This window comes from Lissotriton helveticus, chromosome 8, assembly GCF_964261635.1.
Source record: "Lissotriton helveticus chromosome 8, aLisHel1.1, whole genome shotgun sequence".
NCBI lineage: Eukaryota > Metazoa > Chordata > Amphibia > Caudata > Salamandridae > Lissotriton > Lissotriton helveticus.
In genome coordinates this window covers 1,188,877,382-1,188,903,530 of record NC_136069.1, presented here as the reverse complement: position 1 = coordinate 1,188,903,530, position 26,149 = coordinate 1,188,877,382, and the positions used below count along the sequence as shown (strand labels likewise).

General features: G+C 46.5%; 1 protein-coding gene across 1 annotated transcript in view; it reads left to right on the top strand.

The window, feature by feature from the left end:
- Positions 1-26,149, top strand: part of CCDC138 (coiled-coil domain containing 138) — a 251,953-nt gene that overhangs the window by 138,757 nt on the left and 87,047 nt on the right. Inside the window, exons 8-9 of the mRNA XM_078658125.1 lie at positions 2,773-2,850; positions 2,939-3,052. Of these exons, the coding sequence (XP_078514251.1) occupies positions 2,773-2,850; positions 2,939-3,052 (192 nt within the window). The remainder of the gene's footprint in view (positions 1-2,772; positions 2,851-2,938; positions 3,053-26,149) is intronic.

Sequence of the window (26,149 nt, the reverse complement as noted above, 5' to 3'; positions counted from 1 at the left end):
TCAGGCCAACTTCTCACAAAAAGCATATTGAGCGGGTTGAAAGGTGTCTTGCGTAACCTTAAACCAGGCTCATCCTTGAACCTTCACCTTCAATACTGTTCTTTTTAAATTACTTAAAAGGTCGCAGTGAATTGTAATTAAAAATGGTCCATCTAGGAAAGGGGATTGCTATTGACCGTTTCTACATTACTGAGTGAGGAGAAGATAAGATTGAGTGTAGCTCTTAACAAGGGTACAACGATTTACAAACTGACTTGGACATATGGTTTGACAGGCCTCAGAGTAACTTTTAATGCTTGAATGAGTTGGGTTGTTACCCAAATCATGAAGTGTCCTAAAATGATAAATTCGTAGTTCCTAATAATAGTGTGATAAACATTCTTGGAGAATAGTGCTACAATTAGAGTTAGGAGTAGGAGGTCAATAAATAAAAATGCCCTAAAATATACACGAAGCAAACAGCTCACATAGAAAACCGAGCAATTCAGCTGCAAAGTAGGTACGAGGGCCAAAGGTAGCACCAGAAAGGTTTCTTTAAATATTACAACAAATCCACCTTCCTTCCTGGGGCTTCTGTCTACATCCAGTCTGTCAGAAATAGCCTGGACTAAGACTGGGTTGGAGGCTTAGTGCAACCAATTCTCAGTAAGAAAAATGTGTGCATCTAGTGCAAAGATAGACCCTTTTATATCGCTTTCTCATCTAGTATTAATTTTCTAACTACAACCTAAAAAGCTCTATTGGCCGCATTGTCCCAGTTTATGAGTGACAACCAGACAAAGCTTCACAAAATTGTTTTTTCAGATTTAAACTTACGCGAGGACACGTAGAATTTATTGCAAAAAGGCCTAAAGAGTTCCATATTAACACTTTTCCGACCTACCTTTTTGCCAAATTACGCCTCCTCCGCAGGGAGAGCGCTCTTTATACCCTTGAGGCAGAATGAGAAATGTTGCACCACATTGAGAAAACTAAAAGCAGAAAAATAGAATAAAGGTATGTGGCCTTTGGAGCTAGTAATAATTACTAAGTACTGATGAAATCAGGTATATCCAGGTAGATTACTATTTGTGTTGAATCCTTCCTTTGACATTTGCAAGGACTATTAACCAACGCTAAAAGAATGGCAGCAGTTACCACCCTGTATAAAGGAGTGTCTCTGCAGGGCGCTTGCAATGCACTGTTTCCAACGCTTCATAAATTGATAAAGCACAACAGCTTAACTGTCTAGTCCACAAGATAAGTGAGAGTCAGTAAGCCACTTTTACATAGCCTGTGTGCTTTCGGTCTCACAATAAACTGATGGCCTGCCTGCTAATATTTGGAAGATAAAGCCAGATGTATCTTTTTAGGAGTTTTACTGCTACTGCGTTGCAATGATCAAGAAGAAACAGACTTGTTCAAGTTTAGGAAAGTTCAGGGTAAATAGTTTTAGAACATTGGAATGTCAAGAGCTCCATTGGGACAGGATGTGACTCTGGGCCAATAATAGCTTGTTAACCTTCTGGTCCAACATTCCAACGTTTGTCTTTCTGTTTTTCTCTTTTTTGTTTAAGAGCAATCTACCCTCAGTGGTTAGAATGTTCTAATAGCATTATAGCCCTTCTGTTCAATGGGCTATACTGGTTGGTAAAGCCATTTTTCCTCGTTACAGGCCGAGCCTGCCGCTATAACTTTTTGTAGGGCCATAAAAACTTTTTAACATAGCACTTAATTTGGCACGTGTACCTTTTTTAACTGCTGTGAATAACCAATGTAATTATTACACAATTTATGGAACACAATTTACCTCCCATAGAATACTGGAGTACAGAGTTACCCTTGGCTGGATTCGAATTCACGATTAAAGATCACTGTATTTTGTTAGCTTTGATTGTCCAACTCACTGCGCCATCCTGCTGGCTAAATAATGGATGCAGTGTTGACAACACTCATAAGTTAACTCAGCTTATTGATGGTTGCACAGTGCCCTAATATTACCAGATATCACACTCAGATACTTAAGACTCTTTGTGAATCAGGTATCAGGTGATACAGCACTGCCCTATCCTATTATCCTACAGGAGCTCTTTGGCAACATATTTTACAGTCATAATGGTGGTCATTCAATAATTCACTGGATAACTGTTATCCCCTTTCTTATAATTGGTCCACCGCATGTTTGGTCCCTGGGAATCTGGTGTAAAACTGCTCTATAAATATGTTTGAAGCAGGGACACAGGTGAAACGTGATCATAAACTAGAGACTATATGTTTTTATTTGTTGGAGGAAAAGGGAACATTTAAGTGATGTTTGTACTCATTAAGAGTTTTATGGTTACAATTAGCTAATGAACTTCACCGGGTTTTTGTGTTTGGGTATTGCACAGACTCCCTGTCCCACTCCCCCATATTTACACCAATTGTTCTCCATTATAAATGTTTCTGTATTTGTAAAGTGAAGGTGTTGATGACAGTTATAACCAATTTTTTTTATATATGTATTAAACAAAAGTGTATTTTTGTCTGAGAATGTTCCAACCAATGTTAAAATTTTTTACATAAGTGTTGTAGTTTAAAAGGTGTTTGAAGTGAAAATCAAATAGACTTCTTTTTCAGCTGATTTTGAACTCCATTACAAATGCAGGAAAGTGCAGACTGGGCTCTGCCATTAATTTATTTTGCCACAATTCTTTCTAAAAAGGAAGTGTCTTTGAGCCTGTTTTTGGTTTCATAAGTGGTCCATTCACCTTTTACATTATCTTTAATACTCAGCCGCTTGTTTTCTTGTAGCTAAACGATGTCAGCGAACAGAACAAGAAGCTAGAAATTCAAGCCAAAAAACTCCAGGCTCGATTGGAAAATTTACAAGTACGCTTTTAGATTTGTTTGAATCTACATTGTATATCACATCTTTTCAAAGGCACTTTCATATCGCTTGTAATATCTCTCTTTTCAGAGGAAGCATACCTTTTTGAGCATCCAAAAATGTAAAGACAATGCTTCACAGGCTGCACAAGTGGTTAAACCTATTAAAATGGAAAAAACATTGATACCCTCTAAAATGTCCAAGGTGAGGCCTAATCAGTTATTCGCATTGTTTCCTTCTTTCATAGCAGATCACTTAAATTCTGTGTCCTGACATGGTTCTCTTCCATAACTGAGCTCTGCTTGCTGACTAGCGTTGTGAAAATAGTGCTTTCTGCCAGTATTAATTAAATTTTGCTATGATACAATGCCTCGCCTTTGGTATAATCCATCAGTGGTTGAGTTTGGAATATATTCATGCACATGTTGCTTTTCACCTTGAACTCATTTTATACGAAAATATATTATGCATTTATAAAACATCCACTTGTACTTCAAGGAGTATTGATTGGTGGAGGCTCAGGAGGTCATTATGTGGACTATCCTGTAAGTCCACAATCTCCAGTTGTACGCTCCTTGCATGCCAGCAGTGTTGAAATGTTCATCCAGTGCCTGGCAAAGGCTGAATTTTAATGTTTGTGCAGGCTTAGTCTAATTTGCATATTTGTTCTCTATATTCACAATACCAAAATCAGCTGAATTGCTCTCATGGGATGACATTATTTAGTATTCCATAATTTGTATGTTTCGCCTACACAGCGCATGTGCTGTGCTGCAAAATTATTGTTTACTACTCAGTTGTCTTAGATCTCACCCACAGTATACCATTGGTTATTTTTGATGTCACTCTTACTTGCAATCTTCTGATTCTATAACTCCCGTAGGGTTCCCTTCTTTTCTTGTGTTCGCTCCTCACTGGAACATTGACTAAGTACATGTGTTCTTCCTCGTCTTTTTGCAACGCACAATTAAAAAAGTATTTTGAGATTATTCCTGCTTATGCAATGTGAATTGTTTCAAAAGAAGCACTTTTATTTTAAAGAATGCTTTAAAAAATGGGTTTTATTTTACAATGGGTTTTCTTGCTTTCAAAAGATGGGCTTTTATTTTACATTAGATTTTCTTTACAGTTAATCTGTTCATGACTGCATTTATTTGCACATCTCGGATGTTTTACGCTTCTGCCTCTATCGACGCAGTAGTTACACCCACAACTGTACTGCTCTGTGCGGCTCCCCTCTATGCCACTTAATGCCACTCTTTGCCTCTAGGCTCTACTCTATGCCACTCCATGCCTTGTCACTCCACTACACACAATGCCACTCTGCGTCACTCTATACCACTCCACGCTACTCTACACCACTCTAATCTACGCTACTCCCCTCTATGCCACTTCACTCTGTACCACTCTACTCTACGCAACTCCATACCACTCTACTTTATGCCACTCCATTCCAATCTACTCCATTCCAGTCTACACTACTCTATGCCACTCTACACCACTCCACTCTACGTCACTCAACTCTCACTCCACTCTGCATTACTCCAAGTCACTCCACTTGGCGTCTCTCCACTCTACGTCACTCTACTTTAGGTCACTCTACTCTACCAGTCAGTCAAAAAGTCTTTATTTGCTTAAAAACGACAAAAGGATATTAACAAATTAATTATGAACAACTTCATTAAAATCCTAGTATAAAATTATCACAATGTAACATCCCTATGTATAGGACACCACATTGTAATAATCTACAATACTCTTGTGCAGGGACATTTTAAGGATTTTGGGGGCTCTGGGGCAAATGTATTTTGGGGACCCCTGTTCAGAGCAACTTTGATTTTATGATCCGGTTTCACCTATTTCATGCACTCTTTTGTCAAATTCTAAATGTGTGTACATCTAATATTCAGGGATAGTGATGTGTGTTTTCAGTATCCTAACACAGCAGCAGCTCACTAATATTGCTGCAAATAATCTCTGTCACACCCTCCCATTCCTCCTGTATTGATTTAAAAGAAACTTTTTAGGATTAACATCTCTTTATTATTTTAACACATTACAACACATTACGAGCCACTTACATCCATAGGCCAAAGGCGATGGAACTTCTAGCATACAGTGAATGTCATTTAATAACGATAAAAGAACTAAAGGAGTGAAAGGTCAGACACAAGACGGGAGGAGGGGAGGAGGGAAGGCAGTCGCTGGAATGGAGTCTACATTATGGTTTCTCTTTGACTCTGGTGCGTCATGTATCCACCTCTGGTGTCTGTGTCGTTAAGCATAGTATTTTTAAATATTGAGCATAGGGCAATTCTCGGAATTCATCCGACAAATATTGTTTGCAGGGGTGCCACATTTTAACGAAGCGAGGCAATTGCTGTGTGGATATATCTGTCAGCTTTTCCTTGCCCAGTATGTCCCCGACCTTATGTAACCAATCCAGGTGTGTTGACACCGTGTCTCTTCCCCACTTTGCAAGCAGGAGTTGTTTTGCTGCACCCAGAAGCAAGGTGATCACTCTACCTCTGTGTGAGCGTAGCAGGTGTAAGGGGATTGGGAAGGCCTAAGAGTATGTATCTTGGGAATTTTGGAATGTCAGTTTAGAATATACTGTTGACCGAGTCCAAGACCTTGGACTAGAAGGGTTCCAACTTGGGACAGTGCCAGAGTTTGTACATGAGGGTGCCCTGATGTTCACAATGGAGCCAACATCTCCCATCACCGGACTGGTTCCACGCCGCCACTCTGTCAGGTATGTGATACCAGTGCTATGCGATCTTGAGGAGCATCTCTTTACTAGTGATGTTCAGTGCTGAGGAGCGCTCTGTGTGGAGTATTTTATTCCATTCCTTATCCCTAAAAGTACGCTCGCATTCTCTCTCCCAGCAGGCGCGGGCTTGCTAGAATAAGGGGCGGATTGGTTTTACTGAGAAGGCTTAAATGTCTGAGAGTAGCTTGGCATCCGAGGTTCTAGTGAGGATCCACTTCTCGAATGCCGTCAGAGGTCTACTGGCATGCAGGGGACCCAGGGCTGAGAAACCCAGTGTGCCAACATTAGATATTGCCACTGTGTCGATTGTGGTAGATTGTAGTGGGTTTGTAAAGTGCAGAAATCCATAAGGCCATCAGCGTCAAACATGTCGCCTGTACACTTACAGTTGGCTTCCTGACAGGTCTTAAATGCCGCACCTGTGAGTGCTGGTGGAAAGTCTAGGTTACCAATCACTGGAGTTTATGGGGATATTGGAGTGGAGAGCCCATGTTGTTGCTGTACCTTATCCCAGACCCCCACTGTGGCCCGCGTGACTGGGGAGACATACACACCCAAGGGTCTGTATGCTTTCGGCAACCAGGGTATCTTCCAAATATGGGTGGCTGAGATGGCCTAGTCAATGAAGCACCAATGCTTTTCAGTGAGTGGACAGGACCATTCCAGCATGTAGTGGAGCTGCACCACCAGATAATAACACCGCAGGTTCGGAACGACCAAGCCACCAGCAGTCAAGGGGAGATCGGCGCAGGCCTTGGATATATGTGCTCGCTTGCCTTCCCAAATACAGTCCCACAGGAGGGATTGTATCCTATCCAAGACTCTTGGAGGGGGATGGAGGGGCAGTGTTTGCATGATGTAAAGCAGCTTAGGCAGGAGTGTCATCTTAATTGCTGCAAGGCGGCCCATCCATGAAAGCTTATGCGTCTTCCATTTGACAAGATCGTGCCTCGTAAGTGCTAGGAGGGCCCCATAATTATAAGCCGCAGTGGCTGTAGTTGTGGAGTGCACGCATAGACCGAGGTACTGTATGCTGTTGTCTGCCCATTGGTATGGGTATTTGCCCTGCAGCCAAGAGCGTTCTATGTCAGGGACGGTTAGGCCTAGGAGCAGGTACTTCAGAGGGTTGATCTTAAAACAGGAGGCCGCTCAGAACTCCTCCATCTCAACGGAAACCGCATCTAGTGAGGTGCGAGGGTCTGTGAGCATTAGAAGCACGTCATCAGCATATAACATTATCTTATGCTCCCTGTCTCCCATTCCGACCCCAGAGATGAGTCGATTAAGCCATATTCTTTCGGCAAATTGCTCCATGTAGAGCACAAAAAGTAGTGGCGACGAGGGAAGCCCTAACAGGTCCCTCTCTTAATGGGGAAGGCAGATGGTTTAATACCGTTGACTTGTACATTCGCTTGGGGAGCAGAGTAGCAGGAGTGGATCTAGCCACAAAGCCTAGGCCCAAATCCAAATCTCTCCAACACTCGGTGTAGGTAAGGCCAGTGCACGCGGTTGAATGCTTTCTCAGCATCTATGGTCAACGACTAGGGCTGGGGCCTGTGTACGTTGAATTTTGTCCAGTATATGGCACAATCTTTTAGTGTTGTCGCTACAGCCTCTTTCCTAGACAAAACTGGACTGGTCAGAATCCACCAATCCCTGCACATAGGGGGCCAGCCTGTGCGCCAGGATGCTGGTGAAGATTTTTGCATCAACGTTCAATAGTGAAATTGGGCGATAAGAAGCACAGTCCCTAGGATCTTTTCCTGGTTTCAGGATCACTCTGATAGTGGCTTAGAGCATTGATTCCGGCAGCGGCTCACCTCCTTCAATGACTTGTACACCCATGCCAAGATGGGAGCTATCTATACCTCAAAGAGTTTATACAACTCTGCCCCGTACCCATCGGCCAGGGGCCATGTTAGACTTTAGTTTCTGAATTGCTAGAAGGACCTCCTGTGTACTTATGTCCTATTCCAGCGCTTCAAAGGTCAACCAAGTCGCCACTGGTGGAAGCACCGGGGCAAGGTAAGCTGCAATGTCCATGTCGTTGAGCTGCTCGGCCTGATAAAGCTTCTAATAAAAATATCGGAAGGCATTAGCCACCTGTAAGTCCGAAGAACAAAGGGAGCCGTCCGTAGTCCGCACCTTGGGGACCCGCCGATCCGATGCCTGCACTCGAAGACAGTGGTATAACATGAACCCTGCCTTGTTTCTTCCTGTATAATATGTCAGATGAATTCTAAGAAGGTCATACTCAACACGTCCTGTATCTAGTGCCTGCAGTTGTTTTCTTGTCGTGTTCAACTGCAGACTGATTCTCACTGATCCTGACCTGTGATCAACAGACAAATCCGGGGGTCTAAAGGCCAATACTATGGCAGGCTAACCATAACTCCTTATCAGTGAGTTGATACCCAAGTTACAAAGAAGCCCAAGAGCCAGAATTAACAAAAGGAAGAGAACGAAAGAGTGATATGTGGTAAGATCTGAGCCTGTGTAAATGGATTGCCATCAACGTATCATCGTGAGGAGTCTTATCATTTGGTCATCCAACTGGCGGGATGGTGTGTCTCTTGATCATAAAGAAGTACTACCATTCCAACAATAATGGGCTGGATCGCACCCACAGTCACTTCAGACAGAAAATGTGAAACTAGATAGTTGATCACAAGGAAATCAAGTGCAGTGCAAAACATAAAAATGTGGTGAATTAAAATAGGATGATGAGGCCGAAAATCGGAAACACTTTATTAGAATACAGACTCATCCCCTAATTAAAAGCAGAACAGTGCAAGGGGCAGTTTAAACAAATAACTGCAGAAAAAAGGACAACATGTTTCAGCCGATCGGGCAACTAATCCCTAGGCTTTCTTCAGAGCCTCTGCTCTCAAACTTTGCTACTGGATAAACAAAGTGTTACTCACACCCAGTGAGAATATGAAGGGTGAACACAAAGAATTAATGAAAATTCATGCAACAAGGCATGAGAGAATAAAGGTTGGCATGAATACAACCTGCTATGTACTAATCCTCCGCATCAAGGAATGCAGATGACATCTACAAAAGATTCAATGAAATAGAGTTAACAAATTAACCTAGAACGTTCTCGTCCTTGTTAAGTTCCTATGTTTAAATGCTTATTAAGAAATCAAAACTTAGCTCATTCATATGCTCACCCAGCTTGACCGGGGACTTGACCTCACCTCACCTGGACCATGCTCAGGAAATCGAGGCCCCGCTCTGTGAAGGAAAAGCACAAAGGAGACTGTAGAATAGAGAAATCGAGAACTGCACATCGTCAGTCCCTTTCCTTACTCAATACTCTGTACCCCTATTCAAGTCCCGTCCTACTCAGGTAGGTGTCAATTCATGACAGCTGACTGGCCTATCCCCACGAACTCCTTACACCACAACACAAACCTCACAATTAAAAAGTGGAACTATAGCCTGTAATTCCCTTCGAAATGCAGACCACCCTAATGATTATAAACAAAGGTAATCTGTATTAACCTGCATGTATCAAGATGTATCTTTAACAAACAGTAGCATTCAAATTGTGCCAGTCAGTTATGCTCACTTCCTTCAGCATTCTAAATTAGTCAATAGTGTGCTGTCTATGATCTTATGGAGCTCACAAAGCAAATTCAAGCTTAAAGTCTAACCAAAAACCAGCGCTGTTGGCTGTTGCAAAGGACTCCCTCGCAGCCGGCTTACAATTGGTGTTACCAGAGCCCCAAACTCCTACCTGTCCGTCGTTGCCTCGGGTAAAACGGGAGTCTAGGGGGAGGCCACGAGCGGCTCGGGTCTAACGTTTAAATAGGACGCTGTCGGCACTGTGTAACTGTCACGCCCACACCCGTGCTGTCCTATGTGAGCAACGGACCCACTGTAAACAGGATATTCTTTGTAGTGGTGACTAAAGCTGGAGAAAATGAAATAAAGTGACATAAGATTGCTTACTTGGTCTCCAGAGTAGAGAACGCCAAGCCGATAGAAACACAAAATCCCACCACTCGCGTAGAGGCGCAGAACTACAAACTGACGTCATGGAACTGACGTTTGTAGTTCCTTCAACAAAACTTTATCGAAATAGCAAAATCCTTCTCTTTTCTAAATGCGTCAGCTAGACAGATTGTCAGGAGGTTTGATGGAGGGAGTAGGTCAAATCATTATCTACTCTCTAAGGACAGAAGCGCCACATCAATCGAGAGCAATGTCCATCCTAATTCACGGCGAGTAATCACATGCCGCGTAGAACTACAAAACAACGTCATAACCCTGACATTTGTAGTTCATGCCATTAAAGCTAGTCGTGCTGTCAAATACGTACTTTCATGCAAAAATAACAACTGAAACGATTGGATAGTGCAAGTCTTTACCTTCACTCTGAGGTTTCAAGCGCCAAGTCTGCAGACAGCACAATTATTCTTAGTCGCCGCCGAGCTCATTCATGGCGGTGTAGAACTTGAAAGAGATGTCATAAACCTGACGTTTATAGTTTGTTGAAAAGTCAAATCAATACTTTCATACCACAATGCCAGTTATACAGGGTGTAAAAAACGTTGCGGTCATGGGTACATTTGTGTAAATACTAAGGGCTGTCTACAAGAGGTCCTTGTGAATGCAGATGAATTACTTTTACTGATGGACAAACTCCTGTAATCGGCAAACAGTATATAAAACTTCAGACCAACCTTCATGCAAATCATACACCAGAATAAAGTGCATTGTTACGAGAGGCAAACAACTATGGGGGATCACCATCTAGGATTAAACTGCATCACAAATGACAACTTCCCATTTGTCATAGTTCTTTGTGTATCATATATGCCTTAAGCCTAAATGAAGGTGGATAGAAAACAAAGTTGTTCAATTGTCATGAATCTCAATGTATGGTGTATAATGTATATATAGTCTATCATACCGATAGTGTCAATCCAGTGAAAGTACTGTCTACATTTATCGGTGAATGCCTATAAATAGTAGACAAGTGGACTCGGACCAGGTGGACTCGGACCGAGATTACAGATTGGACCAAGGTATATCATCATTGAGCCTGTGTGTCGCTACGAAGCTTGAATATCCATTTCTGCTCTTTGGTGAACAGATATCTAGAAATGTTACTGATCTGTGACGGTATGAATGGTTTTTCTAATACCGTCCACTGAAAGCCTTCTTCTCCATGATTTTTTTCTACAAAATGGTTCGCCAGACTTGTCAGTGTCTTTTTGCATCGAAACGAACACTTATGTTCAAGCATGCGTGTACGCACTTTGCGTGTAGTCATTCCAACATATCTAATCGAGCAAGGGCAAGTCAGAAGATAAATCAGATTGTCACTATTACAGTTTGTAAAGTGAATTTGTTCCCATGGTCGATCAGTGCCTATGTCTAATGTTGTAGAATGTTTGGTCTGTGGACTAACGGAACAGCTCCCACAGGGATGGTGTCCCACCACTGTTGGTACGTTCCAAAGGGTGCCTATCATTCTTTTCGGCCTATACTTCGGGCGTGTATGTACCAGCCGATAGCGTATGCTACTCGCCCTCTTAAAAGCAAATAGAGGTAGAGCAATATTGTCACTACTGTGATTTAAGATATGCCAGTTACGGCGAACTATCTTCTGGATGTTATTAACTCTAGTACTAAAAGTACTCACGAAAGTCAACCGATCCATCAGAGGTTTAGGTACCTGCGGCTCAAGTAAGGCTTCACGGTTGTTATTCTTGGCCCATTTCAGCGACCGCTTGATCAATGTATGCGGATAGTGTCTTGCCAAAAGTTGTTGGGACAAACCCTTAGCATGGTTCTGGAAAGTCCTTTCTGTGGAGCAATTTCTCCGCAAACTGAGAAATTGCCCATAGGGCAAGTTGTCACGGAGAGCCTTTGGGTGTAGGCTCTCGTACTGTAGTAAAGAGTTTCTAGCCATGGGCTTACGATAAAGTTCACTCTGCAGACCTTCAGGAGCGGCATAGATGGATAAATCAAGGAACGACAACCTTTCTTTATTAATCTCTACTCTGAATTTTAGATATTGATTCCTTGCGTTAAGCCATTGATGGAACTCAAGAATCGATTCATGATTTCCCCTCCACACTACCAACACGTCATCAATGTAACGTTTCCACCATCGAATTGACGTGAAAAACGGATTGGTAGGTGTGAGCACATGTTGTTGTTCAAATACGAGCATGTAAAGGTTCGCCAAACTCGGCGCAAAAACGCTGCCCATGCTCGTCCCCGATATTTGAAGATAGATGGTCTCTTCAAAACTAAAGAAATTATCTTTCATGGCTATTTTGGCAAGGGACATAATGAACTGAACAGGTGTTATAGTGTCCAAATCAGCCTCCCCAGGATGGATGTAATGACTTCCAAAGTCTCATCCTGGGGGATAGAAGTGTACTGGGACTCTACATCGAAAGAGACAAAAAAGTCTCTTTCGGAATCATATTCAATCTCTGGTATTACGCACAACATATCCTTCATATCCTGAAGATACGTGGGCATTTTCTGCACTATGGGCCTCAAAAAATTATCTACAAAGGTGGATAACGGTTTGAGAACCAAACCTTGGCCTGAGATTATCGGTCTCCCCGGGATGGGGGGGGGGGGGGGGGTGGAGGGTCTCTGGGGTTTATGTACTTTGGGCAGGATGTAAAAATATGGCATCACCGGATGTTTCGTATGCAAGAATTGTGCCTCACGTGCCGTAATCCAACCCTCGCTGCTACCAAAGTACTAATGTGTCTAATCAATTTGTCAGTTGGATCTTGTGTTAAGGGCTTGTACGCACTCCTGTCACTCAATTGACGGAGACACTCTGCCCTGTAATCAGTAGTATCTAAAATCACGATCGAACCGCCTTTATCGGCAGGTTTGATCGTAATAGACTGATCTTGGGATAAAGTCTGCAAGGTTTGATGTTCCTGCCTGGGTACGTTTTTGTAGGTGCTCTGTTGTGTCTCCCACAGTTTAGCAATATCATCTTTGGATGCCTTTTCAAAAACCAGAACCTGTGGAGGTACTGAGTGTGTGGGTGGATAGAATGTAGACTGTGGCTTCAGGCCAGTGTTGTCATTCAATTCAACTGCAGACTCAACCTGTTTATCCTTAACCGCATGCGTGCGGCGGCTTTTTTCGCGCTGTGCGGCGTTTTTCGAAAAGCCGCGTTACATGACGAGCTGAGCTCGTCATGAGCATGCGAGCGGCGCAACTCATGACATGACGAGCGTGGAAGGGGTTAAAAAAGTAATGGAGTCTCAGTTTGCGGAAAAATTTGCCCAATTCGCATTGAAACATAAATAGGTCCCCATTATATGTCGTCACAAAGCCCAATCCTCTGTTAAGAACAGTTTCTTCCATAGTACTTAGCACTTTGGTAGATAGATTCACTATGAGGGTGGATTCGCTAAGGTCCCTGCTTGCTGAGGATTCCACCTGGTTTGACTGCGGGTTCCCGCATGCGGACCCGTTGATTCCTCCCAATGGACTTGCGATTGTTGATTTCTTCTCTTTCCTCGCGACCTTCGTGGGCCAAACCCTAAAAAAGGCTGGTTGTTGTATTCATTTTGAAACCCTAAGAAGGGTCCCGTAGGTGGCTGGAAAGGATGAGATGGATGAGATGGGTGAGGTGGATAACCCCACGGTGTAGGCGGCCACCATTGTTGAAACTGAGGCGTGGGATGTCCTCTGTAATTGCTGAATCTATTAAACCTCCCTCGTCCTCTGACTTGTTGTGCTGTGATGTACCTGGGCTATCGGCATCACTGCTACCCTCTGAACTGGAGCCTGAGTAATCGGACCCATATCTCTTCCCGCTGCTCTTGAATTCGGGTGTGGAATAAGTATCACTGGTGTAAGGATACACACTTTCTTGTTTGAATTTGGCCATATCTTTTTTTAATTTATCTATTTTTATTTGTAAAATAGAATCCTTAAATTCTTTAGTACTTTTATTTGACTCATCCTGTTGTTTCCTAAAAAGGTTTGCAGTGATTGTTGTTTTGATTTGAGATTCCAATACTTGAATTTCAATTAAAATGGAATCTGCTATTCTTTTAGTGGTGCTGATGATCAGAATAAGCCAGTCGCGAGTGCACGCCAGGCTATCAGTGACCAATCTTTGAGAAAGGCCTTGTCATTCAAAAATAAACGGGGGCATTAGTTACTAATAAGCCTGGCGGGGCACAACTCGCCCTCGGGTATTCTGCCATAGCTACCCCATGTACAAATGTGCATGAGTGGGATTTTTTCAGAGTGAGAACTTTAGCCCATTCATCCTCAGATCCTGCTGATATGATAGGGAGTCCCTCCAAGATACTTGGCATACTATCTAGTATTGATTGATAAACAGCGTCATCATATGCTAGTCCACTGATTTCAGCCATTATGTTTGTGTGCTGAGTGTGTGATGTGAGTGACAAAATTCGGAGAGTGACCAAGGTGAAACTATCAAAAATTGAACCAACAAACTAGTAAATACTAACTCAAAAAAATGTAGTTAGAATGAACTACCTAACCAGTGTAGTCCGTTTCTCAGATATGACCTGCAGCCAACAGATGCTCAAGAACCACAAAAACACCACCCAGAGAGAAAGGGTCATAGGGACATTTTAAAGACCTGCCCAGGTTCACAGCCCCAAATACTATAATATGATCAACAGACAAAACCGGGGGTCTAAAGGCCAATACTATGGCGGGCTAACCATAACTCCTTATCAGTGAGTTGATACCCATGTTACAAAGAAGCCCAAGAGCCAGAATTAACAAAAGGAAGAGAACGAAAGAGTGATATGTGGTAAGATCTGAGCCCGTGTAAATGGATTGCTCTTGACCTGTCATTAGCCGATTCCATGTCTTTGATCTGTGCTCCCAGGCGTCTCTCTTCTCCCTCTGTTCTCTATTCTCCCTCTGTTCACTATTCAAACCTGCCGCTATACCTAGAAAGTGCCCTCGCAATACCTCCTTCAGAGTTTCCCAAAGGATATGTATTGGCGGCTCGGGGAGAGCATTAGTTTCCAAGAAAGATTGGAGTACCATTTGTGTATCAGCTCTTATTTTGTCATTAGTCAAAAGTTTAGTGTTTAGTCGCCAATGGAGGGGGGCGGGCGTCTGACCCCCATATTTAAACTGCAGAGTTAAAGGAGAGTGATCCAAGAGTGCGTCTGCCCTAATTTCCACCAATAGTGTGTCCTGAGTGATCCATGATGTAGTGAGAAAGTAATCTATGAGCGCCGAAGTATGATGTGATGCAGAAAAGAAGGTGCAATCTATTGCCCAGGGATGCATGTGTCTCCAGATATCTGTGAAGCCTGCCTCACCCAACCACTGTCGGGTATCCTTTGTCAGTCCCCATTCTGTCCTGTTCTCGAGGAAGATCTATCCAGGTGGGAGTCAATTGCTATGTTGAAGTCCCCCCCCACAGCTATTTCCCTATCAGAGAGTTAAGCCGCAGGCCCACTGTCTCCCTAAAAAAACTTCCTGCTGCTCATTTGGGGGATAAGTGTTAGCAACCGTGAGCCAGGCCCCCTGAATAGTGACCTGCAATGCCATCATCCTACCTGGGATCTCCATGAGCACTTGCTCCACCCTTCCTGCAAAATGGGTCACAAGCAAGATAGCCACCCCGCCCCCTTCTTGGTGGACTCTGAGGAGAAATATTGCCTGTCAAACCAGCGTGAACATATTCTCCGCCAGTCTTCCTGGAGGAGGTTGGTCTCCTGTAACAGGCAAATATCGCATTTCGAGTCTCTAAGCAGAGCCAGGACAGCTAGCCGCTTGGCCCGGGCTTAAAGGCCTCGAACATTGAGGCTAATCAAGGACACCACCATGAGGAAATCTTCGAGGAAGCTTGTATTCCTTCTGCAGCTACCCGCATATGCCAAACCACGCCCCTACAAAGATTAAGGCTAAGGAAAAACCTCCTTTGACAGAGAAGATGGGGTAAGGAAAGCGAGATATAGAGAAGAAGAAACAATATCGACACAATGATCTTCCCCCACCGGGAGTCACTTGAAGAGTCATAATGAGATGGGTCCATGTCAAAGGTGAACGTATTCACCAACGAACATCGGCAGGTTGGAGCTCCGCTGGACACAACGCTCCTTGCCCGGCGAGGGAGGTCTACATACCAGACAAACAGGAGCCTAAGCCGGTGAACCCCTGGAGAGAAACACATCACCTTTCTTACTGCTGAAGATGGTGGAGAACCATAAGTGTTCCTCTCTGCTGTCTGCTTCCATAGGTTTGCCCACGATCTTCTTCACATGTCTAGTTGAACGATGGGAACCCAGCTTTCCCCTCTCCAAAGCTCGCACTTGGCAATCCCGATGGTCCCGCATCGCCCAGCTTCGGGATGTCCAGCAGGTTGCAGGTTGCTGGCCTCGTCCAGAGTACGGATCACTCTGACTTTGTCTCGCCAGACGAATTGGAGGCGGAAAGGGTGACCCCATTTGTACATGAAGCTGCATAAAGACTGTGATGGGTTTGAGGGATCTGTGTGTCTGGAGTGTAATTGGGGAAAGATCCCGAAACAACCAAATTCGAAGGCCCTTGAATTCAATATCTTTCAAATCTCGTGCCGCCATCATTATGGCCTTCTTCTGTCGGTAATAGTGGAGGCAAGTGAGTATGTCTTGTGGCTGGCCCGGTCAAGAAGCCGGTCTTCCCGCTTGATGAGTGCAGTCAAGGATGAAATCCTGGCCCTGCAGCGATGGAGCGACATGCTTGAAAAGGCGGACCACAAAGTCCTCTAGGTTACCCGTGACTGCTTGTTGAGGAACTCCCTTAATACGAATATTGGGGCGCCGAGATCTGTTCTCCAAGTCTTCCAGCTGGATCTTTTTGTAGAGATCTTGGTGAACATATCCTTTACCGACATGTCCTTCATAGTGGTCCAATGGGTCGACATGGCCGCTCACCGGTCAAAAGTATAATCTCTCATGGCCGTCGGTCGCTACAGCACTGGTCCCTTCCGCTGCTGCCTTACAGCGCAGCCATGCGGCACCTCCTCTTTAGAAATTGTGCTCTCACCTCAAGATTGATGGGAGATCCCTAAGGCCACACCCAGAGCCAGGGACAGCAAACAACACTCTCAGGGATGGGACGGTTCTCTTCTCCCCAGGCCACAGAATGCTGCTGTCACAACCCCTCGTCCCCTACGAGGCACTCCACCTGCAGCAGCCGTAGCTCAGCACCCCAGCAATCACTTCCGTTGCTACCGCCGCTAATGCAGGGGCCTCCACTGGCTCATCAACAGGCCCAGAGTACAACAGGGTGGTGATCCAGGCTTCAGAAATTGAGGGGGGGGGGGGTGCCCCTCCAGTCATCCTATGATAGACTTGGCATTTGCTTGCATTCTCCACAACTCCCGCTGGACAACCCAGTCAGTGGTAGGGCGCACGTGTAGCTTCACAGGGACTGGCCGGCCCGCACCCTACGGACAGCAGAAGGCTCACAGTAGAGTGCCCTTGTCCCCTGCAGGCCTCTCCCTTAGTGATGGGAGACTCTAGGAGTCCCGGTTTTGGTCTCCGGTCGCCACAGCATTCACGGTGGATCTGTCCCGACCACCAGGTGCAGTGGCAGGTACTGCGGCGCCGCATGTGGGTGACTGGCAGGCTTACCACCAGGTCTCCTGGCACCCTGGGGGTCCACGACTACAACCAATCACCAGAGGCGGCCACATTTATGGTGGGGGGGGACACCTTGGACCTTCAGGCAGACGTGCCTTTGACGCCTCCCAGACTTCTTGGCCTGCACACACGGCGGAGCTACGATGGCTGCGATCAACTCCACCGCCATGTTGGACACTCCCCAAAAGAAACTTTTTATATGGATCTTGCATGAAACAAACACATTTTGTCTGCAAAACGTCCTTAATAGACTCACACATTAAAAATAAATGATGCAATTTACACAATCTGTTTCAAAATTATTCAAGGTCATCAGGGCTAGACTCGATGCAGAACAAAGCTGGCTCTATCAGGGGGCCCCCTGAAAGGCTGGGGCCCTGGCCAGAGCCCACTTTGCTGATGCCTTAAAACGTCTCTGTGCCAAGGTCCTGAGAAGCGCCAGCAGTTTTGGTTTACGTGCCATTGTGTGTCCGGATGCAGAGGTGTTGGCTGCAAGGGTAGCCTCGAACACTACAGCTGAAGTCTATGGGAAAACGGTGCAAGTGGGGACTGGGGGATCAGCCTAGTGGAACCCAAAGGGGGGCTCGCCTCTAGAAGGTCTCTGGAGAAAGGGGGATCAGACCAGGGCTGTGGGACTCGGGTGTCCGGCGGATCACTTGCGTTGTGGGCTCTCAATTTTTGGGTCGACCTGGAGAAGGGAACAGAATAGGGCAACTGGGTCACTCTTGATGATGGTCTCTCTGGTGCCAACGTCCCACGTCGGTAGGCCTATCACGGCAGTGTTGGTGTCCTGGCTGGACACTAAACAAGCCTTGGCTGCTGCAAGGGCTCTGGTACTAGGCTGCAGGGAAGGGATAGCGCCATTTCTAGGGAGATGCTGGCTGGTTGGCAAAGTGTTGCTAGCCCTCTGAGGCTTTTGAAGTATTGCACAGGTTCAGGAAGAGTCTAGTCTTTTCAGTTGTCGGGACAAGAGCAGGCAGGTAGGGGTTGGCCCCAAGTCCACAGCTAGTCCAGTTGGACAATAGGGAATTTAGAAACCTTTCTGTCCCAAACGTTTGATAAAGCAATATAATCTATCATACTACCATCACCCCCTCCCCATGAATGTGGCCTGCCTGGAAAATTCCAAATGTACTAGATCCACCTAAAGATAAGGTTATTAGTCATTATTATTCTATTTAGTGTGTTACCACATTGATTATGAACATGAGAATGATCCTCAGTCTCCTTGCTCCCTGTAATGCACACAACATCGTTAGAAAAGGGACACAATTGATAATTAAACTCTCCACCTCACACTATAACATTTTCCCCTTTTAGTCCATCTATAACTGGTAAGTGCTTGATCGAGAGACTCCACAATTAAGACATTTCTACTATCAAAATTATTGCAACAGAAGTTGCAACAGAAGTTAATCAGTACTCTGTGGGTCTCGACACAGAGGTAAGACAAGTGATAAAACCGATAATCTAAAAGTAGGCTGTGTGTAAGAATATTCTAATGATCTTACACATCATAGTCACATTGATTAGAGTTACCAAGCCACCAATATGATGGCCAGATGTTGAAGGGGTGGCTGGTGTAGTCACAGAAAAAAAACAATTAACATGGAGGTTACAACAGGCAATCTAATAATCAGAAATCATATTAACCCTATTGACATCATCCACTTTGTTAGAAAAGAAGGTTCAGATCAGGAGCAATTGAGGTGGTACATGTCCCATTGCTCACTACCTCATCTGACTCTAGCAATTGAGCAGGAGTCATCAAATTTGCACTTTTGGTATTATTAGAGAGTCTTGATCCTTCGGCCTTGGAGTTGCTTTCAACACCATCCAATTGAGTGAGTCAACCATGGTCGTACCATGGTACCATGCAGAGAATAGGGACAACTGGTCCAAGGGATGGAACCTATATCGGACTGATATATTCCGATCGTTCTCAATTTCAGCCCATTACTTTGTTTGTCTGAAGTCCCAGCTCCTGTTTTGACTGAATTCTTACAGGCCAGTTAATCAACATCTGACAAGATGGAAAATCGATTTTGCGTGAGAATAATTAATGGCATAGGGCCTAAAAGAAACTCAGGGCAGCATGGTTGATCGATTTTTGTAGAACTGGCCTATCGAAAAAGCCCAGAGGAACAAACTTTATATCTGAAAGATACTATTAGTTATGGATTCCTCACCTTAGAATTACTCCCCGGCGTCAGACTGGATCCAGAGAATTTTTCTTCAGCAGTACCCCCGCGCGTCGGTAGGTGGCGTCGGTTGACTCCGCGTTCGTCGTGGTCGCCAGATTGACGTTGCGGTATCTACTTGACGCCGCCCATGCGCGCTGATGTCAGTTCTTTCTTTTTCCGTGCCAGCCAGCGCAGATTTGGAGAGAGCGTACCCTGTGTCACTTTTTTACTCTCTTTTTGCGACTTTTTGTCGACATCTTTTCGAGTCATCACGACTTTTAGTGCACAGGGATGTCATCTCGGCAGACCTGCCTCAAGCCTTGTGGCTCCTGCCACAAGCTGATGTTGGTGACAGACCCCCATCTTGTTTGCGTCTGGTGCCTGGAGCGCGATCACAACCCGAAGTCTTGCTCCGACTGCCGGGCCATGGCCCCGAAGTCTTTGTGGTAGTGGTTCTAAAAGCTTCTGGAGGCCCAGCAGTCGGCTCCGCGCTGCTCGAGATCCCAGTCGAGAGGGAGGTCGTAGGACTGGTCGCAGAGCCATCACCACCACTCGTCATCAAAGTCTTCGTCTTCGGGTAAGTCGAAGCACAAAAAGAAGGCGAAGAAGCACAGTCGCTCTTCGCGTTCTCCCCATTCGTCGGCCGACATGATGTGGATGGTAGTCGCCGGCACCGCCAGTGGAGCTTGCTGGGTTGACTCTGAGCCTCCCTCCCTTTCCAGGAGCCGGAGCTACCCCAGCCCAAATTCGTAGTCTTTACGAAGCCCTCTACTTCATTTTTGGGCAGCCCGACTCTGCTGGGGCACCTTCGGGCCCCGGGGACTTGGCTGGGGGCTCTAGGCTTTCGATGCCGGCAGCTTCGGCTCCGGCGTCACAGGACCCCAAGGGATCCAGGCCTGGATCCGGACCGGCGCTGGTCGACCTAGTGACACCTCCGGCACCGATTCCATTGGTGACACCTCCGACGCCGGTTGTGTCCCGAACCGACGTCCATCCCAGCCTCACCCTTGATGTGGACACGGAGCCAGACCAACGTCGGGACCGTCGCCAACCGGTACTGGTGTTCCCTATCGCCCTGAGTGGCTACCAGAGGAGAATGAGGAGGACTGGGAGGGGGTCTGTGGACCCTCTGGCAGACCAGGTGGAAAAACCGGACTGGAGAGAGGAGTTGGGTGACGCCAGTGGTCTGGACACTTCTCCAGACCTTGGCATACTTACACCCCTACCGTGGCTACGGAGGAGGGTGCATCATATGCAGTGGTGTTGCGTAGGGCAGCTGAGGCCTTAATCCTTCAGCTTCCTACGTGGTGGTTAGGACTGACGTACCGACCAAGGTGCTTCAACCGGCAGCGGCCTCTTCGGAGCCCTTTCTGCCGTTCAATGAGGCCCTCACAGGCATCCTTTTGGGTACTTGGTCCAAGCCCAACACAGGGATTCCTGTGGATAGGTTGATTGCCCAACGCCACGGCCCGGCCCCAGGTGACCCCATTTTCCTCTCCCAACACCCCACCCCACCCCTGAGAGCTTGGTGTTCCAAGCCTCGACTTCCAAGGGTGCATAACCTACCACACCACCTGATAGGGAATCCAAGAAGCTGGACCATCTTGGGAAGAAAATGTATTCTTCCTCCAGCTTAGGACTGTGGTCGGTGAACACCGCATGTCTCTTGAGCCGTACTCCTATTCTGTGAGGGACACGGTCACGCAGGTGCTGCCACAGTACCTGGAGGATGCCCGGGCCGTGCTCTCCCGTGCAGTGGCCGAAGGGAGAGATGCAGCGAAGTTTGCCATATGGTGTGGGCTGGACACCGCTGACTCGCTAGGCAGGACGATTTCCACATCAGTAGCCCTAAGACGCTACGCCTAGCTGAGGTCCACTGGCTTTTTGGGTGATGTCCAAGCAACACTTTTGGACATGCCCTTTGATGGCCTTCCCTTGTTTGGCGACAAAGCAGACAGCGTGCTCAATCGCTTTAAGGACTCCAGGGCTACGGCAAGGTCCTTGGGCCTCGCTTCCACCTCTCGCCCGAGCAGTCAGCTTTTTGCCCCTTTCGTGACTACGGAAGGGGTGCCCCACCACGTTCCGTCCAGAGCCACAAGCCTGTGCAAGCTGTCCAGCCTCTGCATGGCGGGGGATGTGGGACCCACCGTCATGGGTCTGGGGGCCAGCTGGTGGGCCAGTCCACCAGCGTCCCCTCTGCAGCAGCCTCCAAGCCATCCTAGTCCGACCTTTCAGGACCATCATTTAACAGTGGGCGGCAGGATTCGCCATCAGCTCCCCCACTGGCTTACCAGCACGTCGGACAGGTGGGTTTTGCAGACAGTCCGAAGGGGCTACTCCCTCCCCTTCGAGACTACCCCTCCATCCATGCCACCTCAATTCCATCGCATGTCGGTGGATCACTTGGCCCTTCTCCAACAGGAAGCTACGGCTCTCTTGGCCAAGGGAGCCATCAAGCGAGTTCCTGCCCCAGAAGTAGGTTGTTGTTGTTATTTCCCCTACTTTCTGGTGCCCAAGAAGGACAAAAGCTTGCGTCCTATCTTGGATCTCAGGAACGTCAACCGCTTCCTCCGGAAGGAGAAGTTCAAAATGTTGACACTGGCTCAGGTCCTGTCTGCCCTCGACCCTGGAGACTGGATGGTAGCATTGGACTTGCTGGACGCTTATTTTCACATACCCGTCCTGCCGGCTCACAGGCGTTACCTACGGTTCACTGTAGGCCACGAGCACTTTCAGTTTACCGTGCTCCCCTTTGGCCTTGCCCCAGGCTGTCGTCTCCCACCTCCAGACTAGGGCCGACCTCCTGCATTCTCTGGGGTTCACCATCAACGTGCTGAAGTCCCACCCGATTCCCTCTCGGAATCTCCTTATCATCGGAGCAGTTCTGGAGATTCCGCAGTTTCGGGCTTATCGGTCAGAATGACCCTGAGACTATTGGGCCTCATGGCCTCCTGCATCCTGCTGGTGGACTATGCCCTGTGGCATATACAGGCTCTGCAGTGGAACCTGAAGTTCCAGTGGGCACAGCATCAGGGGAATCTTTCCTATTGCATCCAGGTATTAGAGGCACTGCACCTCAATTGCAGTGGTGACTGACGAACCAGGTTTGGGTCAACAGCTGGTCCCTCTCCCTTCCCCAGCCAGAGTTCACAGTGGTGACAGATGCATCACTTCTGGGGTGGGGAGGCCACATGGAATAGGCGGAGATCAGAGGCCTTCTTGAGCTTTGGGCGATCCGTCTTCCACTGAAGGCATTCCTTCCTTCTGTCAAAGGGAGAGTAGTGCAGGTGTTCACAGACAACACCACTGCCATGTGGTACTGCAACAAACAGGGCGGGTGGGGTCTTCGACCCTATGTCAGGAGGCACTTTGTCTCTGGAAGTGGCTAGAACATCAGGGCATGTCCCTGGTTGTTCAACACCTGGCAGGGTCTCTGAATGCCAGGGCGGACGAACTCAACTTGTGGTGCATGATGGATCACGAATGGTGCTTCACTCTGAGGTGGTGCAAGGTCTCTTTCGGCAATGGGAAGAGCCTTGGTTAGATCTATTCGCCACCGAAGAGAACGCGCAATGTCAGCAGTTCTGCACGTTGGAATTTCCAAGGTAGCACTCGCTAGGTGACGCTTTTCGTCACGAGTGGAGTTGCGGTCTTCTATGCGCCTTTCCGCCTATACCACTTCTACCCAGAGTGCTGAATAAGATCAAGCGCGACCACCCCCAAGTAATTCTTGTGACCCCGGGCTGAGCACGAAGAGTCTGGTATCCCGAGCTCTTGCACATGGCCATCGATTCGCTGATCAGACTGCCCCTTAGGGAGGATCTTCTGTCGCAGCAGATGGGGACGGTCCTCCACCCGAACCTGTCCAGCCTCCACCTCCTTGCGTGGAGATTGAGCGGCGACAGTTGACAGCTTTTGACCTTCCTCCTGGAGTCTGTAACGTTATCTTGGCAGCCAGGCGTCTCTCCACCAAAACAGTACACGTATGGTGCACAGCAAAGGCTGTGGATCCCCTTCCTGCCCCCCTTTTAGAGGTTCTCCTCTCCATTCCTTCTTTTGCCGAGCAGGGCTCTGCTCTGGGCACTCTAAAAGGGTATATTTCAGCCGTTTCTACTTTTCTTCAGCTTCCTGACCAGCCTTCTCTTTTCAAGTCCCCTAATGTAAATTGTTTCCTTAAGGGCATTACTCACTTGTTTCCTTTAATTCCTTTCGTAATACCCCAGTGCGACTTGAACCTGGTTCTGACCTATCTTATGTGTGCTCCTTTTGAGCTGCTACATAACTGTCCTCTCCGACTTCTGACACTTAAAACTGCCTTTTTGGTTGCCATCACCTCTGCTCGCAGAGTGAGTGAGCTTCAGGCTCTTTCTTCCAAACCTCCTTTCTTGGCTATACATCCGGACAAAGTCGTTCTTCGCACTAGGCCTTCTTTCCTTTCCAAAGTGGTTACCTCTTTCCACATAGGACAGACCATCACTTTGCCCACCTTCTTCCCGTCCCCTCATCCCTCTAAGGAAGATGAGAGGCTCTACCGACTGGATCAAAAACGTGCGCTTTCATTTCATCTGGATCGCACAAAGCAATTCCGAGTGGATGACCAGCTCTTTGTTGGCTATGTGGGTACCAAGAAAGGTTGGGCCATGCAAAAACGGACCATCTCTCGATTGGTCGTTCTTTGCATCAAAATCTGCTATTCCTTAGCGAAAATGGAACCTCCAGTGGGGTTGCGCGCCCATTCCACCAGGGCGACCGCAGCCACTACTGCTTTGGGATGTGCAGAACCCCTTCATGACATCTGCCAGGCACCTATGTGGGCTTCATTGCACAAGTTTACTAAACACTACTGCCTGGACAGCTAAGTCCGGAGAGACAACTTCTTCGGCCGTTTAGTACTCCAGGACTTTCTGGTGTGAACTTAGTTCGCATACCCACCTCCGGTGTTGGTATTGCTGGGGTATCTATTCTAAGGTGAGAAATCCATAACTAATAGTCTCTTTCAGATGAACAAGTCACTTACCTTCGATAACGATATATCTGTAAGAGACATATATTAGTTATGGATTCCTAACCGCCCCACCCATCAACCCCGTTCTGCGAACTGACTTCTAGGTCAAGTGACTCCCTTTCAGGGTCATAGTTTTGTGCACCAGTGGTCAGTGTCTTACATGGCTCTGCGCTTCTGGTGTGGATTGTCGTGTAAAGTACTGACATCAGCGCAGAGGGGCGGCGTCTAAGTAGATACTGCAACATCATTCCGGCGACCACGACGCCAACGATGAACACGGAGTCAACCGATGCCACCTACCGATGCGCAGGGGTACTGCTGAAGAAAAATTCTCCGGATCCAGTCTGACGCCTGGGGGTAATTCTAAGGTGAGGAATCCATAACTAATATATGTCTCTTACCGATATATCGTTACCGATGGTAAGTAACTTGTTAGTTGCGCTTGGAATGTTCAAGGTTGGACAGTCTATGTAGTATGTGGGCTACTAGTTGGATGCCACGGAAGCTGAAGACCACACTGTGCCCTTCCTCCCTTTTGGGGCTGTTACCTATCCAAAACACTCTCCGGACACCGATAATGGCTTTGTTGAGGGCATTACAACTAGGACGTGTGAGAGAGGTGCTAAGCCAATGTGTCACTTTGTTCTTCAGTTTGTGCTCAGATTTATTTGGGCATAAAGAGGTAACATTTTTTAGGACAACCCCAAAAGGAGTAAATGTCAGAGGGAACTGCAAGGTTACGTGGGTCCGAGATGATTGCACTTTATATGGTTTGTGGTCTTTCAAAGGTGCATGACCCAGAACCGCGGGGGAGAAGACCACATGCTATCACACCCAGTGGATGTGGTTGAGTTTTGTTAAGGCTGCTTAAGTTTTCTCCGTGCACCCCCTCCCCCGATTGCAGAGCTGCCCTTGCACTTTCAACTACATTGCGTTGGCCCTGGGCTCGCAGGCCTAGCAAGGAATTTAGAAAGACATTGAGTGGCAAGTTCTTTCAATGCTAAATCTATGGCCTTTTTTGCCGCAAATACAGGAAAGCCTCCAACTGATTGTTCTTAATACTACATGACCCCCCCCCCCGATGCGGGCACCCCACCTCCCATTCCTCCCCCTACATCCCCTCCCTTTCACCTTCCCCTTTTATCTTATTCATTTATCTTATTCTATTCCTTTTATTATATACCTTTTAACAGTAATGTTTGTAAGGAGCATACGCCACACAAGTTGTTATTCAAGTGCTTTCATGCCCATTGCATCTGCGTGGCAGATATTATTATTGCTGTACTGTTACTGTCATGAGGCAGCTACTCTAAACTGTTCATAAAGAAATACAAGACACAAAATAAAATACTACATGAATTGTTTACACCTTTTTCTGTAGTTGGAACTTGGTGCCAGGTAGACCTTCCACATTAAAATGCCTATTATCATCTAATGTGCTATCTGTTAGATTATCCGCCAATGACCCCCTACTCCTAGAGTAATGGTTTCTGGGGCACAGCAACTAGTATAATTAAAACAAACTTCCCCCAGCAACCTATCTGTTGAATTAAACAACTCAACAATCCCTAAATAAAGTACATATGCGGCCAAGAAAGCACAATGTAATCCACTCTAGCATGTTAATGCTTTTATTGTTTATCCTCATAAAATTTTCCATACATTACATTGAAAATTCAATAGACATCTTATATTTCTTTCCAAAAT